The 23,894-nt window shown below is 31.1% G+C and overlaps 1 protein-coding gene across 1 annotated transcript in view; it reads left to right on the plus strand.

Annotated features, from left to right (window-relative positions):
• Nucleotides 1-23,894, plus strand: part of LOC129231235 (uncharacterized) — a 95,161-nt gene that overhangs the window by 33,590 nt on the left and 37,677 nt on the right. The window contains exon 2 of the mRNA XM_054865506.1: nucleotides 3,695-4,463. Within this exon, the coding sequence (XP_054721481.1) occupies nucleotides 3,695-4,463 (769 nt within the window). The remainder of the gene's footprint in view (nucleotides 1-3,694; nucleotides 4,464-23,894) is intronic.

Below are 23,894 nucleotides of genomic sequence, written 5' to 3' on the forward strand. Positions count from 1 at the left end.
GAAATTTATTTCTCAAATAGTAAGTTTTTAATAAAATATTTCGTAACTTACTGTCACAAACGTGAGTTTAGGAAAATGTGTTAACATTCTGCAATAACTAAAAGCTATGTCGAAATAATGTATTCTATAAAAATAAGAAACAGTATTGTGTTCTATTATAAGAAGTTTTGTAATCATTTATAGCTGTGCAAATATTTTAAGACTTTGAAGTTAAATAAATTGTTTCGAAAGTAAAAAATGATTTCCTTTTTAAGCTAAAGAAATAATTTTAACCATTATTCTAATTGTTCTTGAAAACAATACTTTGAACCCCCTCCCCCTTTCATGATTTAAAAGGTTTTTACGATTGATATTTTTTTTACTATTGTCGTACCTCGCAATAAAAACTGCGTACATATCATCACTAGCTAAAAGCCATATGCTAAAAAAGTAACAATTAGCAAGTACTAAAAATCAAACGATTTGAATCGTTTTGCTTTTTTTTTTGTGTGTGAGTGTCCATTATCATAAAATGAGCCGTGAAACGAGAAAGAAAATTTTATCTCAACCATTGTGAACGAGTTAGAAATGAGCTTTGTAACTAAATTATCTGTAATAACTTAGGATGTTGTTTTAGGGCAGCACTAATTAAGTTCATAAAAACGGTACTAATCGAACCACGTAACTATGTAATTTCAGTTACACCGTTGTAAGTAGAGAAAAAGCTGTTTATTAGGTCTAAAATAAAAATATTTTAATATGCATAATTATTTACTTATACTTAGGTTTATTTGTTGCGACATAAAATGGCATATTTTATATTGGCGTGATTGTTAGTTTTGTGCAAATAAAAACGAATAGCGTAGGTAAAAAAATAACATTTTTTTGTTAATTGAAAATTAATTGTACCATCAGATTGTTACTGCGAGGTTGCATTTATTGTTTTGTTTCTATTAAGGCGTTTTTCCCCCCTCCCATTACATTATCTTTGAAATCTTTTACGATTGTATGAATGCTAAATAATAATAAATCTATATATATTTGCAGTGAAAAAAGTTTCCTTTTGTGTTAAGTGATGGTAAAAGTCGTTATCTCTTGAGTTGGTCCCCCCCCCCTTTCCCCTTTTTTTCAGATTGTTTTTAAAGGGAAAAAACATTCACATCATAATAAAAATCGTGTTTCCACTAATTTTAGACGCTGACTTAACGTAATGTGGAAATCGATTTTTAATGTTTCTTGTAGCAAATAACAATGCAATGTGCTATTCTACAACTGCCATTCAGAAAATTAACGTACCTTATGCTACAACCTCTCAATTTATGTTAAAACTAATTTTCGTTATAGTATGATTACAAATATTGGTAATTAATATTCAAATTCATAGTACGATTTGTTCGTGTGATGTGTCAATAAAAATATATTTCTGTTTGACGGTAATGTTTTCTCTATAAAAAGAGAGCTTAATGTTCATTATAATTTGTTGACTTGATGTTTCTTATAATTTGCCAACAAATATTCACTATAACATGAAAAAGAAAAAAAAAAAAAAAAACACGCGTCTTCTTATCTTCTTAAGGCCTACACTATTGCAAATCAAGTTAAAAAGACATTTTATCTTATGGGATGCAAAATATATCTTTATTATACTTCATCATTTCATACCAGACAGTTGGAAACTACCACCGTCCTGTTTCTTATGTAGTTTTTAAATATAGTCAGAGGAAATGAGCTCCCTGTCCAATTTGTATTCATTATCTTTACTTAATGTTCTTCGTATCCATGATTCTAATTAACTTCTGAAAGGTTGCATTTTCCCCCAAATCAATTTGAGAAGTTTTTGAGTTACTTTCCTGGATACGTCACAAATGCTGAAATATCCATCTCTAAGGGACTCATCTTTTGTAAGATTTCTTAATTTCATATTACTCACTTTTAAGCTATCTTCCTTCACCATCTCTGGAGACCAAAGGCGTTGGTAAGGAACCGCTTTTGACCTTTGCAATAATCGTAGTCCTCTCAACGTAGACTGTCATTGAAGTGTAACCTCAAGAGCCCCTCCCATGGCTGCGCCACCGTGTAGCCGCCTGAAGACCCAAAGTACAGCAATATCCACAAAATAATTACAGTGATACCACTGGCAGCGTAAGACTACAGGCAGTTAAAAAGCGAAATTTGAATTCTTGCTTCAGCCGAGGTCACTGGAGGTCAAATCATGGCCCTGAACTGCCACTCCCAATGCGTACGTGAAGCATTTGCAATGAGCGACAACTATTGCCAGATACCAGGCCTTAGGGAAAGCCTTCAACGTCTAAAGCAGAAGGGATATCTAATTAAGTTCCAAAGAGCCAAGAAGGGTGATTAGACATTTTTCTTCAATTAAGATCTTTTAAGAGAAGATCGTTTCGAAAGCAATTTTGGAAAACTTTTATGCTACCAGTTACTAAAGACGGAAAGGTTTTTGCTTTATTCACAGAAGACAATTCATTTAAAAAAAGAGTCATTATTTTAAAGGTTCTTTCGTTTTTTTCTCCCCCTCGAGTATATTGATTTCTATCTCTTTTTCCATTCTCTTCATCTAAGGTCTTCCTTTATCAAAAAATCCAGCATTCCTTAATTTAATCATTTCTTAAAGTAAATAAAGGAATTCAACAAGAGGAAACATTCCGCGAAACGCTAGATTTCTGTGCTACAGTTATAGAAAATAACTATCAATTAAACATTTCAAAACGTTAAATTATATATAGCCGACTTCCTGAAGCTTGCAATATTTCGTATTCAGTTAACATATACTTATGTAACATTTCTTAATTTTGGAACTTAGTTTAAAACTAAAATAATGAAATAAGTGGGCATTACATTCTTCAAATGACCTGCATTATTATTTCTGCAAAAGACAAATCTATGACATATTACTATGATTTCTTATATTTTTGTTCAAAAGGGAAATTCATTTTAACACCAGTGTGCATAAAACGAAATATGCGTTTATATCGGTATATAATGGTGCTATTTCACTGAATTATCATGCTACGCATTGATCTTTAAAAAAATTGTTTCTTAAGATAGGTATTTCAGACTTCTTTTAAGGTACTTCAGACTTCTTTTGAGTCAACTTCTAACCAACACATTTGCAACATTATTACCTCAACAAATGGCTTGGCTACATTACCTTTTACTTTCAGAACTCACATGATCAATACTGCCGGTGGAGGGTAAAGCGTAGTATTTTCATTTTTAATTTTTTGTCATCTATTATGCTTTAGCTTTAATGCACAAGTTTACATATTTAGTTTCCGCTGAAAATAGAGCGCGAAAAAGAAAAAAAAATCACATTCCAACATTTTCCTATTGCTGGTGTGGAACCAAAACGCATTTCTTCGAATATCTTAAAAACTAATTGTTTTCAGATACAACTGCAGAAGCTCTTCCAACGGCGGAATAATTATCTTAAGTTTATGAAAATGGCAAATTCAATATTGTTTTGTTCATTTAAATGTTTTTAAATATTGTATTAGTGCGATATTTGACTTTTCATGATTTCACTTAAAATGTAATTGTATTTCATAAAACAGTAAATATTTCGTCTGGAAAATAAATGATTAAGAAGCAACTTTCTATTTTTCAGTTTTAATGTCAATATAGATAAAAGCGATTTTTACCCATGTTTATGTAACTTGCATTCCTCGCACTAAATTTCTTTCATTTTCTATTTTAGCTTTCCTATGTCCCAGAGCAATGGAATGGTTCGAGGATTTGAATCTACTTTTCCCTACAAAGGTTGCAATACTCCGTTTATGGTGAGGAATATGGATGTAGAAGGCAATGGAAGTGGTTGTTTATCAACTGGTTTGAACAGAAAAGTTGACAATCAAATTTCGCCAACTCCTCACGAAAACAGGAATAACAATAACAATGTTAGTAGTAACAATTCAGTTATTAATCCCGGTGTTGTATCTTGTGGAATCTCAGACTTTTCTTCATCTCAAACTTTATTGAATCTAGTTCGGACTGCTAGTGCTCAAAGTGCCTCGCAATTGGAAAATTATTTGAAAGGAGCAGTCAAAAGAAGTGCCGACGGTGAAAACCGCCATGATCCGTTAGATCTTACAGTTGCCAATATCAAAAGACCAAGACTGGAGCCTGGTAATGGTCGTGATATTAGGGACTGTCGTGATCTTCTGCAATCTGAGGCAGAAGCAGCTTTAGCAATTGGTGGCGATTGCCCAGGAAATCTTAGGACTTCTTCAGTCAGTAGTTCTAGGCCATCTTGGATGTCTTTACTAGACAAAAGAATGCATTCGTCACCAACATCTTCATCAAGGACTTCTCCTAAAATACAGAACTCGGAACGTTCGCGGTGTGTATCCCTTTGCATTGACAAACCGTGTTCTACTCACTCTGAAGCTAGTGATCTGTCACACTGGACTGTTGATGATGTGGTCAAATTTGTGTCATCAGTCGAGATGTGTTCTGAATACGCAGAGGTAAGTTTTCAGTTTTGCTAAAGTATTATATTAACCTCAAGCTCAGAAAGTTAATACCATGTAATAGATAGGATATTGAGTTTTTCATTAAGAAAAAGACAATCCTAGATTGTCTCACAGCAAGAATTCATCTGCGGGTAAGACCAAAACGTTTATTGCATAGTTGTCCTTTTTGCCTAGTAGCTTCTTAATGTGTATCAACGTATTCAGGATACTCTGTTTGCTTCTGAGATCTCTAAAATAGTTTTATTTTCTTTAATCGTTGAGATTTGTTGCTTAGACTAGCATTTTAAATGTAATCAATTCCAAGTGACTAATGCTTCTGCTGAGCAAAATTTCCGTACATAGTTCTGGCAATTAACATCATTTAACTGAAATAAAGCTGAGATATTTAGTTTTGCTAAGTCATTAAGTACGTATTGACCTAAAATCATTATAAACTGCCAACTTAATTTGCTGCTCTTTCTTTGTATTAAGTTTATTGAATGTTGCGGAAAGAATCGTGGGTTGCGAGAAAAAAAAAGAACTTGAAGCAGATGAATTTTAGGAGTAACAAAGGTAGAGCGATAAACACCGGTGACCATTATATTTAAAAAAAAAAAAAAAATGTTGTGTTTGTAGTTTGCGCAATAATGAACAAATACTTGTACATTTTACAGTCGCAATATCTAATTTTTAGGCAGAAATGAAAGGCACTTCGCACGTGGAACTCGATCAAACCCTGTATTTCCACAGTTCTGTTGTCTATTAACGTTCACAGAAGACTTTTGAAATGTATTGAGAATAATAGCACTAAGATGCATAGAAACAAAAAAATTCTTCAGCATGCGTTTCAAAAAAAAAATCATAATAACTGATTTATTTTTAGTTCTTTGCTCTTTTATTTTGTAATATTATAGCAAACATTATTGCACTTGTAACGAGAAACTGTATGATTTCATTAATAAAATCAGCTCTTTATATTTGATTTAAGACTAATTATCTTTTCCTATTGCCCCCTCTAGGTCTAGAGTACAAGTGAAACACGTTTTTGTGTCACTTGTACTCTCTCCTACTCAATATTTTTAAAAAAATTATATCCCTAAACTTTAGTTTGGAATTTAAAATTTTAAAAAATCACTATTTCTTTTCAAAATTGTTTCAACACTCAGCCATGCGTTTAAGCAGTGTAATATAGTGAAAGTAGGTTTGAACAAATCTAGTTTGTTTAAAACCCATTTTTAGCTCAGCGCAGTTTAGTTACACTGTTAAAAATTTTCCGGAAAATTTACGGTAATTGTTACTGGCATCCATGTTGCCAGTAACTATTACCGTAAAAATCAAATGTTACTGTAAAATTTTACGGTTTCCTCGGTAGGCCACAGCAACCAGTTGGCGCTGGGATCGCTTATTTCTCCGGTATAAATTACCGTAAAAGTCAGCGATGCTTCGGCGATGCAATTTTACAGTAACAATTACCAGAAAATCTTCCTGAATTTTTAACAGTGTACACGGTTGATTTTATCGACATCACTAAAGAATGACTTCTTTGTAACTTCCAGAGACAGTTTTATTAATAATTTTGGGCATGATTTACTTTATGTGTTCTTCAAAGTACTAAAGATTATTAACTACGTTTAAGTGTAGCTGTTTAAACCGGTTGCAGATTGAATAGATTTAAATTTATTGTCAATGAGTTGTTTTTGTACTGGCTTTTAAAGTGACTAACAAACTATTACAACAAAATTCCTAATTCTCTAAAGAAATAGGGGAAACTATCCAAAACATTTGATGGTTAAACTAAAATGTCAACTAATAAAAACACTAAGAAATCACACTAAAAACTAGCTAAAACCAGCACGTCAATGATTGAAATCAGCCATTTTAATCATAATTTAAGTCAATTCCTTTTTTAAGCCTTTGATTTTTATTCGTCGTTTTTGTTTAACCTTTTTTTTTTGAAAACTTGAAGTTTCACTAGTTCTACAATATTTTTGGTCAGTGCAATCTTTCTTCCTGATTTTCCATTTCTCTTCATAAGGATTACGTTCCCTTAATCTATTTTTATATATTCCAAATATCTCTCCCTACTTGTACTTTTAAGTTAGTGGACTCCTTTATTTAATAGTTATTCGTAGCTCTTCTATCTGATACTTTTATTTTCAATGAAAACAACTCGGCAATCTAAGCACTATGCTAAAAAGTGGGTGTGAAGAAAAGTATTGGCAAATGAGATCTATTGCTACATTGCGTGCATATTGCATAAATAGGAGTGGAGGAAATAAAATATAATGGTTGACTCAACCATTAATTTTAGTAAAACTATTTAAAACCTATGCGTAGGCATTAAAAAACAAAAAAAAAATGTTTTAAACATTTTCAAATAAAGAAGTTGAAGTTAGCAAATTGTAACTTATATAATGTAATTTATACTTCTTACACAGTGAATACTTTACAGTAGAGTGGATAAATAAAAAAGAGAAATTGTCTGATTTTAGAAAACCAGCTGTGCGAATATATAGTTAAAACTTTTTATCTTTTTTTTAAATCGAATTTTTGATTTAAATTTTAAAACTTTTCTTTTATTTAACTCTGATTAGTTATTTATGTCACAAAACACTACCGATTTGTTCAGTTTCAGCTATATTCCTGTATTTAATCTTTTTAGGCATGATATGATTTATTTTCAGAAAAATTAATACGTATTTACAGGGAACGAAAGGTTTTTTTTTTTGCAATTTCTGTTGTGCGGATAGGAGGGTAACTAAAAACATGGGGTGAGGTACTATTTAATGTTAAGAAAATGGAATAAATTTGTTTTACATCACATTAGGAAAGTTTTTAGTGATGTAATGCTTAAAATATTATTTTTTTGTATTTAAAAAAAAAAGAAGTTTTGTAACATTTATAAGTTAATTAATACCTAAAGTTACATAAGTGTCTAAAAAAGTTAAAATATTTACTTACAGAATATACATCTCACGGAATTACAGCTAAGGCTTTATACGTAAAAAAGAAAAAATCATGAATTCCGAGACCCAGTGAACACCTGTATAAGAAGTCAAGATTGTATAGTCTAATTTAAGAAGTGCTGGTGTTTCTTAGTTTCGAAGAACTGTTTCAATGAAAAAAATGTTGAGCTTGTTCTAGTGTGACTGTTGCTTAATATTCTGAAGCTTTGAACTTTTTCTTTGAAAAGAGGATCCCTCGTAACAGGTGCTAAACATAATTTTAGGGCGGAATTTCGATCAGACGCAATCCTATAAAAGAATAAGTGTCTAGGCCATGAATTCAAGCGGAAGTGAACCTAAATTCTCTTCTCCTTTGGGTTGCGGCAACCTTGCAACAACTGGACAGTTAAGAGTAAAAGCGGTGCAAGTCATTTTTCTTAATGAAAATTTGTATTTAATCAATCCGAAATGAGTTTTGATCTCATTGCAATTCAGAAGTGGAAGTCTAGGGTTTAACTATAAATAACAGACAATCTTACAGCAGAGCAGCAGTTCCATTTTGTGCAAAAGCGACTATTAAACCATTCAAATAACGCGAAATCTGCTTTTATCGACTTACACCACATTTGCTCTCAATGGCTTAATTATATACAATAAAATGCAATTAAAAAGTATTTTACAATTTGCGACACAACGTTGGTTCCTCAAAATTCTGTTTCCTCATAAAATTAGCCATTTATACCCAATAAGGTACATTCTTAAAAGAAATGAGCTGCTCATACGTGAAAGCGTATTGTGAAAATGTATGTAGTCTATACTGCAGGCCATATCTGATGCGTTTTACAGGACCTGTAAATAAAAATTGATAATGCAACGTTGTCGAGGTATTCAACGATGATGGAAATAAGCATTTACTCCAAATCATTTAATGAAACCAGTTGAAAAGGTATCTGATCTTAAGAACGGTGGAATAAATAGTACGCACAAGTCGAAAGCTGCCGCAGGACATTCGCTTTCCCATTACTTCGTTTGACCCTTTCTGGTGTTTATTTAATTTCATGGTAGTAGCTGGAACATGATACAAAGCGAAGTGGCATTTTATCTACAGCCGCGCACTTTTGTGGCCTAGAGCTTTCCTGAAACGTCAATAGATGTTTTAGGTCAACTCTATCCACCCTACATTTTAAGAATCTGTATTAATTAAAGGGAGTGGCAGTTGGGTCCGGTTGTATTGACCTTGTATGCCAATAAATGGGGCGAGTACCAGGCCGAATGAGGTCAATATCAATGACGATTGTAATACTCAAGTATCGGTATTAGTTCAATCAGGATTCTGGACAGTTATTTGTGACAAAGTAATGATAACCTTTAATGAACAATAGCGTGTCAATGTCCGTAGAGTCAGGTCCATTCAATTGAGTAATGAGTCTTTATTTGAGAAGTTTCGACTGAACTGAGCCTTGATGCTTTTACAACATTTTACTCACCATCGAAATGATATCTTACTGGAGTAACAATTGAATTGCAAGCATCATTGAAGCAAGAGAGGGAGAAAAAAGTTTAGTGGGAAGTTAATTAAATTTCAAGCTGGCTTCTCCCGAATGCCATTATTCTTGACTCAATTTCTTTTGGCAGCCTCCTGTGTTCTTTTCTACTCAATACTGCAGAAAATTGATGAGTGAATAAGTTACGCTGAAAATAATTGAAACGTTTCTGATTAGAAATTGAAAATTCGAAATACAAAGTTTGACGAATTACATTATGCAACAATTCCCAACTAAACTATTTTTAGTCAAAAACATTTAAAGAATCTTTTAGTGCTTCTTTACCTTAGAACTAATGCTTCCTGATGAGGATTTTATGCTAACCATTCATAAAAAGCAACGGTCCTAAAATCCCAAAGATTTTTGTGTGTGTGCGTGGGGGGGGGGGCGATTAATATGCTATGAATTATAAAGAAAACAGCTCAAAAAATAATGCTTATGAACGGGGTAGTAGGAGACGTTGGGGGCAGGGTTTATTTTACATGGGAGCTCAGCTACTATACTTTTGCGTAATATTTTTCAAATTAGACGGCATTCAGGTTATTTAAGAATAGTAATAAGATTTGTGGACTATAAGATCCCCATATTTCCTTTGTTAGAAATTAACCCCTGCATAAGACATTAATGAAATACAAAAAAAAAAAAAAAAAAAAAGAGGAAAAATGAGGTTTTAACTTTTTCTTCTCCTAAGCTGAAAATAGAAATTATTACATTCGAGCCCGCTTAATGGAATAGCTAATTTGCACGAAAATTATTCTAATAAGTGGTATATTCCATTATTCGTGATCAAAATAACGAATTACAATGAATGGTACATTGAAAGTTTATTTTATCAAACGGGATATTCCTTTAACCGATATTCTAATAAGCGGGTTCGACTGCATCTTCTTTAAGGATATAGATTCTAAAAACTTTTTCCACTATGGGTGCTGTTGTTTTTGTCTTATCCATTGAAAAAAATCATGTTGCATTTTTGACCATTGATACTAATACTAATATTTTTGTGTTACACTCTATTCATCCTAATATCAATAAACGTATCTGAAGAAAATTAGATAACATGAAATTTTTTAATGAAATTTTATATTTTAATGTTTTCCGTCCGTTATTTACAAACTGAGGTTTAAATTTAACAACATGGTAATTCTTACGCACGCTGTAAGAGCAACCTGCTTTGCATATTTAAACTGCACTTCCTTTTGATCAAACTTTTATCCAAACTTTATCTATTTGTATTTTTCTTGTATTTATATTGATGTCTCTTTTATTAAACTTGTAATAGATCTTGAAATTGTACCAAAAAAGAAAAACCTTTTGGCTACATTTTAACCTCTTTTATGACATTCAAACAAAAATGAAAAATCATTTTTTATGCTTCAATTTAGTATATGAAAATTATTGTTAAAAATATGACTTCACTGTGTCGTACGCACAGCTCCATGAAATTACATTCTTATCATCATCAAAAAAAAAAAAAAAAAAAAAGTAATCTGAATTATTTATTCTCGTTTTACTTTGACGATATTACTTTTGAAAGTACTATGAAAGTGAAAAATTAGTTTTGAAAACAACTTAGAAACATACATTATACAGCAAAAACGGCTGTGAAAATCCCACGGAAATGAAGACATCCGAAAAACTAATCGCTCGTCAAATGACGTGCGCCTTAAATTCGCTTACTCTGCAGAGTGTTCTTGTTGAACAGCTAAACCCGATTGACAGATTAGTGCTGAGGAAGTTAGGGAGTTTATTTGGAAAATGGGCGTTACTTGTTTGAAAAAGAGAAATATGACGTTAAACTCAGAATCACAAAGCGATAAACTATTCACAGTGCAGACAAAATGTTTCCCATAGATATTATGGTTTATATTCACCTGATGTAAAACGCTGATTTTTCATTTAATGATACTCTATATTTCTATATTTTCCGAGCAAGAGTAATGAGGAAAACTACCTTTTAAAGTATATATATATATATATATATATATATATATATATATATATATATATATATATATATATATATATATATATATATATATATATATATATATATATATATATATATATATATATATATATATATATATACTAGCTGCATTGCCCATTGTTGAACGATCTGCCTCAAAAATAAAACTTGTGTAAAGTGACGAATGTTCAGCAATCAGGTAAAAAGAGAAAAGGAAAATTTCCCATCAATGTTTAAAAAAGAGCACTCCTATGACTCAAAATTTAAATTTAGACTTCTTTGTATTTTATTTAAAATCCCAAAACTTCAGTCATCTTTATATGTTTACCAGCATCAGGCGTGATCTTCCCACGTTGGCAGCAGCATGTATTAATGAATTAAATTCTAAAAATTTCAGAAAAAATATTTCAAACCTAAGACTAAAACTAGCATACATCAACTTATCAAAATTTTGCCACTCTGCTATTGTGTTCCACTAACGCTATTGAAACCGGTAGAAAGCGTAAACGATGTTTAAAAAATAACATGGAAACTAAACTCATTATTCCTTTTGCATATTTAAAATAAGTTTTCACTCATTTTTCTACAAATATCTATGATAAGGTATTGAACAACATTTAGTTTCTATTCCGTGATCAGAAACCGCAGACGATACATTAAAAATGTAGATAAGCCTCGGTTTAGAAAATGAAATTAGCTTAAAATGAAGAACTAGGTGGTGTTCTAATTATCCTTCGAACTTCGGATGAAATTCACATCGTACCGTATTTTAAGGGCTTTAACATGCTGTAAAAAATTGAACAAATACGATTATTTTTACGAGATACTAGCAAATTTATGGTTTTCTTCGAAACTGGAATAAAAATCTTGGAATTGTATATATATTTCTTTTTTTTATATGAAAGGTACCTATTATCTATTCTGCACCCCTGACAACGTGTATGCAAAGTTTTGTGATGATCAGTTGAGTAGTTAAGGCGTGAAAACATTACAAACAAGCAAGCTCAACTTTCGCATTTATAATCTTATTACGGATATATTTATGTATGAAAGCTTCTGCGAGCGTATTTGAGACATTAAAATTTTTTATAGTACACCTGAAACATATAATCGAGCGTGTTTTCACAAACATCCTTTGATGTTATATTAGTGAGAGTTAGAAAGAGTATTAATTGATTTTTTGCCTTAAAAAATAAACATCTGACTAAGTACATTCGTTCTCAATTTGGTGTTTTTCCTTTAGCGTTTAGCTTTATAACCTAGTGAAAAAAGTTTTCGTTAACTTTGCATAAAAATACATCATTAATGTAAAATAGCATAAAAATATGGTAAAAAAAATAACTACTAAAGCGTAAAATAAAATGCAAATCGAAAACCCACGTAAGTAATGCCCGAATAAAAATATTTCCCAAACATTTAAAGTCGTATGTATTACCGAAGGATGTTATTTTAGGAATTCGGTTGCAGCACTTTGAAAATATCGTTAACGGCAACTTTAAACAGCTAGAAAAGTTAAAATAGTCTTCTTAGTCTTTTCAGTTGGTGCCAAACAGGAGCAAAAGTAAAAGGACCCTTATAGCTTTCTTAGTACTGAACTGTAAAAGCGAGAAGAATTCAACTGTTTGTTTACATTTCTTGCGAGTTGAACTTATCATTACGTGTATGTAAACTTTTTATTTTGAGAACTATTCACTTTGTTTTTGATTTGTAATTGATCCTTGATTAAAGCTCCCCCCTCCCGTTTTTCCATCATTTATCACATAGAGAGTTATTATTGAGAATGTTCATTGCTCTTTTCTGGTGGCTGCAAGCCTCTAGAAAACAAATCTTGTTCTTAAATATAATGACATATAGTTCTTTAAGATTCATCTTATCTCCTTGACCTTCAATAGACTCTTAATATTTATAATTACTAATGACCTCGACCTTGAGATATCTTTGATCCTCCATTATCAGTGCATTGTTTGCTATTAAACAATGAATGTACATCGCTTTTTGTCCATGATCTGAATAATAAACTACTACTCTAACACTAGCAGAAATAATTGGTGCAGTTTTCTTCGTTAGTCATTAAGACATTAAACAAAACTTTCATTAAAAAACAAATTTATGCGAGGATAGCCATGAGAATTCTCGATTTTGATTCGGAAAAATCTTAATATAAAGAGAAATAATTTAGGATTAATGTATTTTTTCTATGTACTATATTTGGGTTAATCAGTATTAAGCATTATGCTTTCTTTGTTTCCAATGTACTTTTAAAATATGATTCGTATTTTATTAAACTTAAATTCGTGGAAAACTCTTTCCGCCATACTTTTATCTCGCTTATATAGAATAAATAGTTTAACAAAATATAATTCAACTTTTACATTTTTGATATTTAAACTATTAGAAAGTTTTGACAGTGAATTCAAAGAAAATTTACCATCTATAAAATGTCGACAATAGCACAAAAGTTAATTTTTTAAGTTATGGTTAAACAAAAATACTTTTTTGTTTCTGAACCACCCAAACATCAAATCAAGATTTAAAACAAACGTACAACTCTTCAACTAAGTAAATAGAACCAAAACTTGAGTATAAGTACATAGCTTCCAAAATTTTCGTATATATAGTTAATTGTAGACGAGTCAAATGTACAACCGATTACGCAATACTCGATTTTTACATTGAAAACTTCTAAAAAATGTTGAGTTGTAATTTATCCCCAAATTCAACAAATAAAACAAAGAGTCCAAAATGAAAAGTTTGTAGTAGTTGCCGATTACGCTCATTTTGGCTTTCTTGAATTATTAAATGTTAACATTAAATGTTTGTTAAATATCTCAGACAAATCGAAAATGTCAACATTTAGTATAACATATCATATTCCAGTCTTCCTTTAATTTATTGGTTAAACGATTTGTTTAAAATATTTTTGAACATCAGAATGATATTACTCATGAAGTCATTTTCTCTCTAAATTGTGATATCAATCAAGTAAGTGTATTTCTCCCTTTATCGATAAATGCTTTTCTTAGCCCTTTGGGAGACAACAAGGCAATTTAAAGCAAGGTAAGATGCATTTTAATAAAAGTATATTGTAGACAAACGCTCCGACAAATAGGTAAATATTTCTTTTTTTAACCAGAGCTCAATTAAATTTAATGCAAATTAATTATTTTTATCTGAAGTTATTTTGTACTAATTAAAAAACAATTAAATGATTTTTTACAAACTAGTTTTTTGTTTTATTTCTTCAAATAAATATTTCATATGCTTCTTAGCTTTAACTCAGCTCAAATAACGGAAAAATTCTCAAAATTTATGTCTCATAATCAATCAAAACTAAGTATTTTCATAAATCAATTTTTTCTTCAATCAGGCATCACATTTTTAAAAACACATAACATCTACACCAGTACAATAATCCTTTAACTTTCAGTTACAGTGTATCCTGATCAGTACTACTTTAAATTACACAGTATGCTTAACGCAAAAATGTGATGAAACACTTTTTAAACCACAGCGAACTTTTTCTCAAAGTTCGGGTCTCATAATCAATCAAAACCAAGTATTTTCATAAAAAAAATTTTTCTTACAATCAGGCATCACATAAAAAAAAAAACATAACAACCACACAATACAACTCTCTTTAAGTCTCAGTTGCAGTTCATTTTAGAATGACTGCATCCTGATCAGTACTACTTAAAACACACAGTACGCTCGGTGCAAAAATGTGATGAGACAATTTTCGTTAAAACTAACTATGCAATTACAAATAATAGCTACTGGGATTTATTTATTTTTAAATTTTTATTGTAGACAATGTCAAAACTTCAGAATTATTGAATAAAATATTTGTAAATTTATGAAAAACGAAACTTAAAAATCCTGTACTGAAAAAAAAAAAAAAACTAGCAAACATAGTGTGCGTCACCTCAAAATCCTTACACTAAAATCCAGTTTTGTAACTTTCTCTGATTAAATGAATACACAAAAAAGTCTTTGACAAAAATCCTGTTTGATATGTGTCTTTGATTAACAAAATTTATTGCTTTTTAATTAAAGTGAGCGCACAACTTATGACCTCCAACGCAATGACACAAAATTCATTCGTTATCTTCCAACGCTCAGGCACAACCTTGTATCTAAGGTGAAGTATTTAATTTAATTTTTCATTTCGTCCACTCAATATGGAATCTAACAACTTATGCAATCATGAACAGAGAAGGTCAGTGAATATTTTCTTATATTTTTTTGCTCTTTGAGCAAAAGAGATCATTAGTTTAGCTCACTATAAAGAAATCAAAAACAAAAGTAAAAAAGCTTTAAAAGGAAGTAAGAATAATGAAACAATTAACTCAAATAATTCAAAGGAAATATGCTAAAAAAAAAACAATGTTGTGCCTGAGTATATTATACTGAAACACATGAAAATTCCTCACGTCTTGAATGTCTAACGAAGAAAAAAAAAGCTGTAGCAAAACATTATATTTAATGCAATAAAACGATTTTTTTTACATGATGAAAATCGCACTGAAAGATATGTCACTTTATTTAAAAACTAAAAATTTAAACTCTATGTTCATTTTTAAAACCTTTTATAATTATAAAAATGCTTTTAATTTTTATTAATTTAAGATTAAACTACCTTTTATCGGTGTAATAATTGGCAGAATTGTAGAGCAAAATTTGCTAATCATCAAGTATTAACTTCAAAATTTAGAACCGTATTGAAACTTCAAAAAAAAAAAAAAAAAAAATGTTGGACATTTCTGTATAAAACACCTTGCCAATTTTATGTTTCAAACTTCGTTTTCAACAAAAGCAGAAACATAATCAAGAATAAAATTCATCAAAATAAAATTGTGCCTTTAAAATCCTGATGATAAAGGTTCAACAGAAATATATGCAAAACAGTATACTATTAAAAACTACTATTCAAGTCGGCTGTTAGAAAATGAACACAAAACACAAAGATCCGTATACAAAGAATTGCAAAAGTATTTTTCTAGTGTTCAAATAAAAATTTAATTAAATGTTCATTACTAATTAATTCCGTGTAATATTTGTTTTGGGAATTTGCGGCACATATTAATCGCAATATATAATTCAATTAGATCTCCACAACAACTAGTTTAACTTATAAAAGAACTTTCCATAATGAGAATAAACATGATGTGCTACACAGTTAATTAAAAAAAAACGCCGTCTATAGCTTACCGTGCGTTAAAGCACCACATAAAAAGTTTTACTCATGTGTAAATAATCTGTTTATTGCTAATTAGGATCCGAAAATTTAATAACTCACGGAAATTATGCACAGAAAACTGCATCACGATTTTTAACATATTTATTATATATCTGTAAATAAGTTTTAAAAACAAACTTACTGTAGTTTTGCTAATAATATATTCGCTAATGGCTATTGGTGTTTTTTTTTTTTTTTTTTGTTTCCCTAGTAAGATTTGAAACGTAATTTTAAAGCATTTGAGTCATATAAAGAAACTAATTAGTTTTATGTGACCATACAAACAGACTATGTGATACATTACCAACAGAAGGGGATCTTTTTACCAGTTTTAAATTTTTGAAAACGAGAAAGAATGAAGATATGATCTTTCAAATTCAGCTGAAATTTCTTAAATGTTTTATTATAAAAATATATGTAAGAGAGTTCTTATAAAATGGCAGACATGCATTCGAAAAAAAATCCATTCAAACTCATTTAAAAAATCTCGAACAAGTATTTTCTTATTTAAAGCACATTTGAATCACAAACTCAAAATATCATCAAGAAACCCTTTTTTACTGCTACAATGTATCCAAACCCTACTGATGATGGCAAAAAACGTGGCAGAATAATTATAGTTTGTCTGCAGGTCCCCTTGTCTGAAATGTTGAGTGGAAATGATTTCCGGGGAACTCACTGGATTCTGGAGGTGGCAAACTACCTGCTACTGCATCATTTTCCTTCTAATTTTTCTCAATCACTTCCAACACTCTGACATCGCTATTTTTTTCCATGTTATTCTTTTTTCTCGTGCAATGGTGTAGGTCGTATTTTGTATCACAAAAAGTGGGCATTGTTATGCAACCTCAAGTTCAAAATTGATAGAGGAAGTGATGACTTTTTTATCTCCTTTTTTTACTGAAAGACTTTTTTTTCTCTCTCTCAATACGTTTCATTGCGAAAATTTATTGAATTACTTTGAATGAGCTGCGGTTTTGAACTTTTTAGCTTTTTATTTATTGTAATTCTTACAGATCTTCACCCCCAAATAAACCTCAAGTTATTCTATAACAAATTTTAAGAAAAATTGTGCAAACATTCTTCCTCAAAACATGAAAACAAAAAACTTTCGTAATGCCAGGTTTCCAACAAATACTAAATGCTAAAAGGATAACGAAACTGTTGCAAAATTACAGATTTTGAAATATTTAACGGGGATAAAAAAAAGCACTACGTATATTTGTGGTGGATATTGAAATAATAATTACTATTTTTATAAACACGGATGAACACTCCTTAGTTATTTTTTAAAGTTACTTATCTTAATTTACCCCACACAGGAGAGAAATTTCCTGTATGCTATAATTTAGTTAACGAAATTTCTGTTGATATACGATTTTCGAATGGTTAATTGCTGCTAAGATTTTGAATTTTATAGTTTTAGATTAAAATTATACCTTGTATTAACTTATGTTTAAGGCTAAACATACCATAAGAAAGTTTAAATGATCTCTAATTAACGTTAAATTACCATTTTATTGACACCAATTCGATATTGTAGCCCTAATATATGACCGAAAAATGGGCAAAATTTTCGGAAGGGTTTAAATGGAAGTGATAACTGTATTTTTAATTTAAAATCGCATTAACAGGTGGCTGATTCAGTGATAAAAGTTGAAACTTAAAAAAAAAACCCTCACATATTGAAAGCAGAAAATAGTTAACTATATATCGTTGCCTCAGAGTAACAGTAAAGCATATAAGCTTGAAAACAATAGTAAGGTATCCTAGTGTTGCTTTGAGGCGACGATATATGTGACAATATTTAACTTAATATGGAAAAAATATGTCTTCATAGTGGAAATCATTGCATTAAAAAAATCTGAAAGTCTTGCCGCATTTGAAGGTGGACGACTTTTTCTAATCATTTTACTTCATCTATTGGTTATATGTTAAAATTTATGCCTTTTAAATTGTGATACAGCATGAAATTGCAAACACGGGTCAGTGTCCCGATTAATGAAGGGGATAAAAAAAAATAAAGCACTAAGAGCAGCTTTTTACATGGAGCTGTTTCAAACTATACGAAATAGTTTTGCTGGTAAATTAGAGCAGAGTAAATACGGCTGCTGCACGGTAGCTGAAATAGTTCGTGTGATAAGAGCTGGCTAGTTGAAGTTTCACGTGGGCCAAGGGTGCCAAGTGTTGGGGAGTTGCTAGTTTCTTTTTTGGAGGCATTCAAAGTGCTCGTGATTTATCACATCCCCCCTCCCTTGGCCCTATCCCACGCTAGTTCATCTCTTGTAATAAGTAGCTGTGGCCAAAACGTGTAGTCCACCGGCAGAAACTGCGTGCTGCGACCATCCTCTGGCTGACTAAAACAGCCACTGCTGATTGCCTACCTGATAGATGCAAGTGGCAAGTCGTGGCCAGAGATAGCCTTTGCTTCGACGGATCCGTGATGTACTTAGCTGAAGATTTCTCTACGCTACGAGTTTGTCCATCTTGGTCTGGGATGCGGACATTTGGGTGTATTTTTTATCATTTTCTCACTAGATGAGTGTACGTAACTGAGTAGATTTATGTTTTAAGACTTTCGCGTTTTGTTAAATTAGTGTTTAACTCAGGATTTGGTGGGCTGTCAGTTACGTTAGGTAGTAGTTTATAGTAGGTCCCGACTTCAATTGGTTAATAAAAATTCAGAAATCGTATATAATTAGTTAGGTATTAAAATAATTCATCGTATTAAAATGAGTGTTTATTTTTTGGCTGTTTAGTTTAGTTGATTTTTGTACTGGAAGTGTAAAATAAATTTGACTTATACGTTTGGGTAGGAATTTGTATGTAAGTATGACCAATTATTTTTTACTTTTTAGTTCCTCTTTGTTTTTTGAAATCGTTTTTTTTTTATTTGAAAATAATTTTTAGTTCCTCTTTGTTTTTTGAAGTCAGTTCTTTCTTATTTGAAAATAATTTTTGTCTTTGTGAACTTATAATAAAACTGAATTTTCCTTTTTTTTTTTTTTCAGTTTGACGAAGTAAATTTCAATAAGTTATAACAAACAAATTTGTTTAGCCTTTTTAATCTATGACTTTTTTTATTGCTATATAAGGGCATTTATCAGGTATAATTTCACTGAATTTTAAAAATTTAACTGACTATCTTACAACTGGTACTTTCGGTAGTGAAAAGCTTCAGTGAGAAAACGGAAAACATTGTAAGGCTCATATGTGTAGCTTATTTCCAAAACACAAAAGGTCGTCTCACTAAGACAGAAAAACAGCATTTTTAGGTTACGCATCGAATGATTTCCCGCATTAACCATCAAATTATTCTGTGATTATTCCCATCGCTGTCATGCTCGAATAATCTACCACAGTTAACCTTGATCTACTTTTAAGAAATAGCTACCTTTAGCTCATGTTTTTCAATCAAAAAAATTAATGTATATTCCTTCTACTTAAACTTTTAGCATAAGTTAATATCACCAAAAGCTGGTTCAAATTTTTAATTTTTCAATACAAATATAAGTTTCTCTGCTTGAGTTCCGTTTTCTCGTGAGAACTTGTTCCTGAATCATACTCGAAATACAGAAACGCGAAACATTGGACAGCGAGAAATGTTTCGCAAAGATTTGCAGTCTCCTCATTGTCATGTGACAAGTCTTTGCATTCCGATTTTATGTCATTTGTTTTCTATTAGTTTAATTATGTCAACGCGAGTTTTCAGTATTTTAACTTGATTGAAATTTAAAAAATTTGCAGCATCCGACAGATTGTGACCTGATCAAACAAAATCAGTATTCCTTATGAAATTTGTAAACTAAGATAATGATTAGAAGAGAAGAAAATAAATTCTCAAGTATAATATTAATAAATATTATACGAAAAACATGACTTGATACTATTTGCCCTCATCACAAAACTTAGTGTCAATAATACGAGTTTATATTACGAAGAACCAAAATATTGTTGTTCTATTGCAATTAATTTTTGCTTCTATTATCTCTTTTCTTTTTTCTTTAATGTTATAGGTTAGGTTTTTTTTTTTTTTTTTAAATATCTTTTAGTTGAAAAAAAGTATGTTTCTCATTATTTAAAAGTTACTCACGTTATTAGGTAATAAACTGTACAGTTAAGTGCTAAATTTTAATGGAGAGAAACTTAGCATTTGTTTTGAATTCATGAAATTTCATATTTTACTATATTTTTCTTCATTTTTGTCATATTTGCTTTGAATTAGTTTTGAATGATAGTTTAGAACAGAATTTTTAACAGCTTGAAGTGCATTATTATGTTGGTAGTATTCATTTAATTTTTCGCTGCATAAACTTTATCTAGAATCTGAGGAAATTTTTATAAAAAACTATTGAAAATTTTATTGAAGAGAGAAATTTTATTTTTCATTTATCAGAAGTTCGCTTGAAAAATGAAGCACGTCATTATTCACTTACTTCAACATTTCACTTAAACATTACTAAACATTTAAAGTTTAATATCAATGACGTATTTTTGCCTTTTATAATGAGGTTAGAGTGACAGCACGTAACGGTCGTTATGAATTATTGAACAAAATTCCTTTGTGGGAAATAATGAATCACACACAAAACGTTTCCCATCTGAAAAATAATGCAGAAATAGAAAGGTAACACTGTAAAAGAAAACCTCGGTTTGTCATAAATCTAGCAATGAAAAAGGAGGGGAAAAAATCAAAATAATGGTTATTTCCAACAAAAGGCATTCGTGCGAGGCTTTTTACCGATTTATTCCTTTTCTCCATGCAGCATAAAGAGCTATTTTAGTACGCAGATAAAAAGATAAAGCTCCGCTAAATGTGCGAATGTCAATATAATCATGTAAAGCCTCTCCGTGACAGTCAGGGGCAGGAAGTTCTGTCTTTGGAGATTTTGAAAATGAGTGACTCATCGGATTCACTGCAGTAGTCCCCATTACACGGTCGCATGCGCTGACCCGTGACTACATACATCTAAACAGCGGAACTACGGCACAAACGTCCATGATAAAACTGCTCCGTTTATTAACATGCAAAGTCATCTTCTTGCTAAAAAAGCGAGAGAAGACGAGAAGATCATCATCGGTCAAGAAAATCCCTCCAGGTTTCTTTACCCCAAAGCGAAATGGATTTTTTCATCTTGTCTTTTTGGGTAAAAAGGAAATCATTATCGAATCTAAGGGTGATCAAATCGTTGGGACCCATCAGGCCCAGTGATAGTTTCCTGTTTTCCGTCCGAAAATGGTATCGGCTGAAGATTATTGTCGGGGACGTTGAATTCTTAAGTTTTCTCCAGTTTTTCCGCTGGTGGATTACCTTGCTTACTCTTCGATGCATATCTGTCATTCCGCATGGATGAAAATCTTCGGGGCAAAGGTTAACCTCAAACTCTGGATAAACATCTCTGGCATATTTGATAAATTGCTCGTTGATGGACTGAGCACTGAACTATGTCGTAAAAACAGGAAATTATTACATTTTGACGATATTTTAGAGTTGTTAAAATTTTTAAGAGAAGATTTTGTCTGTCATCATTCTCTCGCTTTTTTTTTTTTTTTTTTTTTTTTTTTTTGTGAAAACATTTACGTACAAAAATACAATGTTCATCAGCAAAGGGGGAACATATTTTTAAATATTAATTAACAGTTATCAACTATTTTTCAGAATATTTCTTCCTTAATCAAACCAACACTTAAGAGTTTTCTCTGAGAGTCGTCGATGGGGACCAATTCTTTAAGAGCAATTCATTTGCTCTCTTCGGTTCATATGAAACGATCAAGAACTCAATGACTTCATATGAACCGAAATAATTTTTCATTCTGAATAACTGTTGATTTTGAAACTTAAGTGATTTTTTGCTTATTCAACTAAGGAAAGAAAGCTGCATGATATTGATGTTAAAATATTTTTTCTGCAAACAATCTATAAGCAATTGTTGTAAGTCGTAATTATTTTTCTGTAATTTAATGTCAATTAAACCACGCTATCATAAAGTTTAGGTTGTCAAATTTTGCAATGTATTAAGTTTATATTATTTGTTTACTGATTTATATTCGAGACTTGATGACTTTCAGTGTCTGTAGGAAAAATTATTTTCGATCCTTTTAATGTGTAAAAAATGTAATAAAAAATAAAATGAAAACAGTTCAAAATACAATCATAAAAATTTAAAAAATAAAGAAATGTTTGCTTAAAAAAACTTCGTTGATCGAATTTCTTTACATTCACAAGCATTGAAAAAAGTGTTCCTAGTAGCCCCAAAAACACCTGCATGGAAATGTTTTAAATTTTTGCTTTTTTAATGTTGCTTTTTTCAAAAACTATATAACACTTTTTTTCTTATTTAATGAGCTTGAACTTAAGCTGAAGGATGAAACTTATCTTGAACTCAATGAGCACTTAAATTTATGAAATTTTAAAATCTCATAAAAGCGCTAAAGCTGAAATTTACAATAAGTTTGCAAACAAAAAAAATCGCGTGTTGGCAACATTCCAATATTTTGCAATGAACGTATAGCTTCATGAGTTATATGAAGAATAATAAATGCAGAAATAATAGACCAAGAGCTGAGCCCCCAAAACGCGATTTATCTCTTTTATGGCTTGTGGCTGGTTAAAATAATAAAAAAATGCAATTAGAAACTTTGGCTCGTATCCCCCCCCCCCCCCCACTAATTTCGGGTCACACGGCTGCGTGGGGGGATGAAAGGTCAAAAAAAAAAAAAAAGAAAAATGTTAAAGTGATGAGTTAAATGGCTAAAAATTATATAATAACATTAAATTAATAAGAAAAAACACGTAGCGAATTCTCCCCCAGCTATGTTGGGGCGAACGTGGTGGCCCCCAGGGGTAAAGTATCGATTATAAAACTTTAAAAAAATGATCACTTTCGTGGGGGGGAATTTTACAGGGTATTAGTTTCATTATTTTGATTGCCAAAAAAAATTCGCCCCCAGTAACTATGGGTCAATTTGTCAAAAAAAATTTTTTTTGTTCCTCTTTATTTGGTCCACGTCGAGTATTATTCGCACTTACGCATGACTGTTTAAATTTCAAAAAAAAAAAAAACCCCAAAGTTTGAACGTTTATTCGATAAAAGAAAAACTTGTAGCATTTCCCCCCTCCACACCTATGGAGGGGGTTGCTACGCGGTGCGCGGTTTTACAACGTGGTGCTCTCCCCAGGGGTGAATTATCGATTGATTAAATTAAAAATAAATGATCACTTTCGTGGAGGGAATTTTACAGAGCATACATTTAATTGTTTTAATTGCAAAAAAAAAAAAAAAAAATCTCCCCTCCCTCCCCCTCCAGTAACTATGGATCAATTTGTCAAAAAAAAAAAAAAAAAAATTGTTTGTTCCTTTTTATTTGGTCCGAGTCGAGTACTATTCGCACTTTAGCCTGACCGCTTAAATTGCAAAAAACAAAGTTTGAATGTTTATTCGTTAAAAAAACTCGTAGCAAATTAACCCCCCCATCTATTTGTGGGGGGGGGGTTGCTACGCGGTGCGCGGTTTTACAATGCGGTGCCCCCCAGGGGTGAACTATAGATTGATTAAATAAAAAACAAATAACTGTCGTGAGGGAATTTTACAGAGTATACATTTAATTGTTATAATTGCAAAAAAAAAAAAAAAATCTCCCCCTACTCCAGTAATTATGAGTTTATTTCACAAACAAAAGTGATTTTATGTTAAAATTGCAATAACGATTTTTTTTAACTTGTAAATGTTAATGCGTTAATCCGATGCGTTA

The sequence above is a fragment of the Uloborus diversus genome, chromosome 10 (genome assembly GCF_026930045.1).
Source record: "Uloborus diversus isolate 005 chromosome 10, Udiv.v.3.1, whole genome shotgun sequence".
In the NCBI taxonomy this organism is placed as follows: domain Eukaryota; kingdom Metazoa; phylum Arthropoda; class Arachnida; order Araneae; family Uloboridae; genus Uloborus; species Uloborus diversus.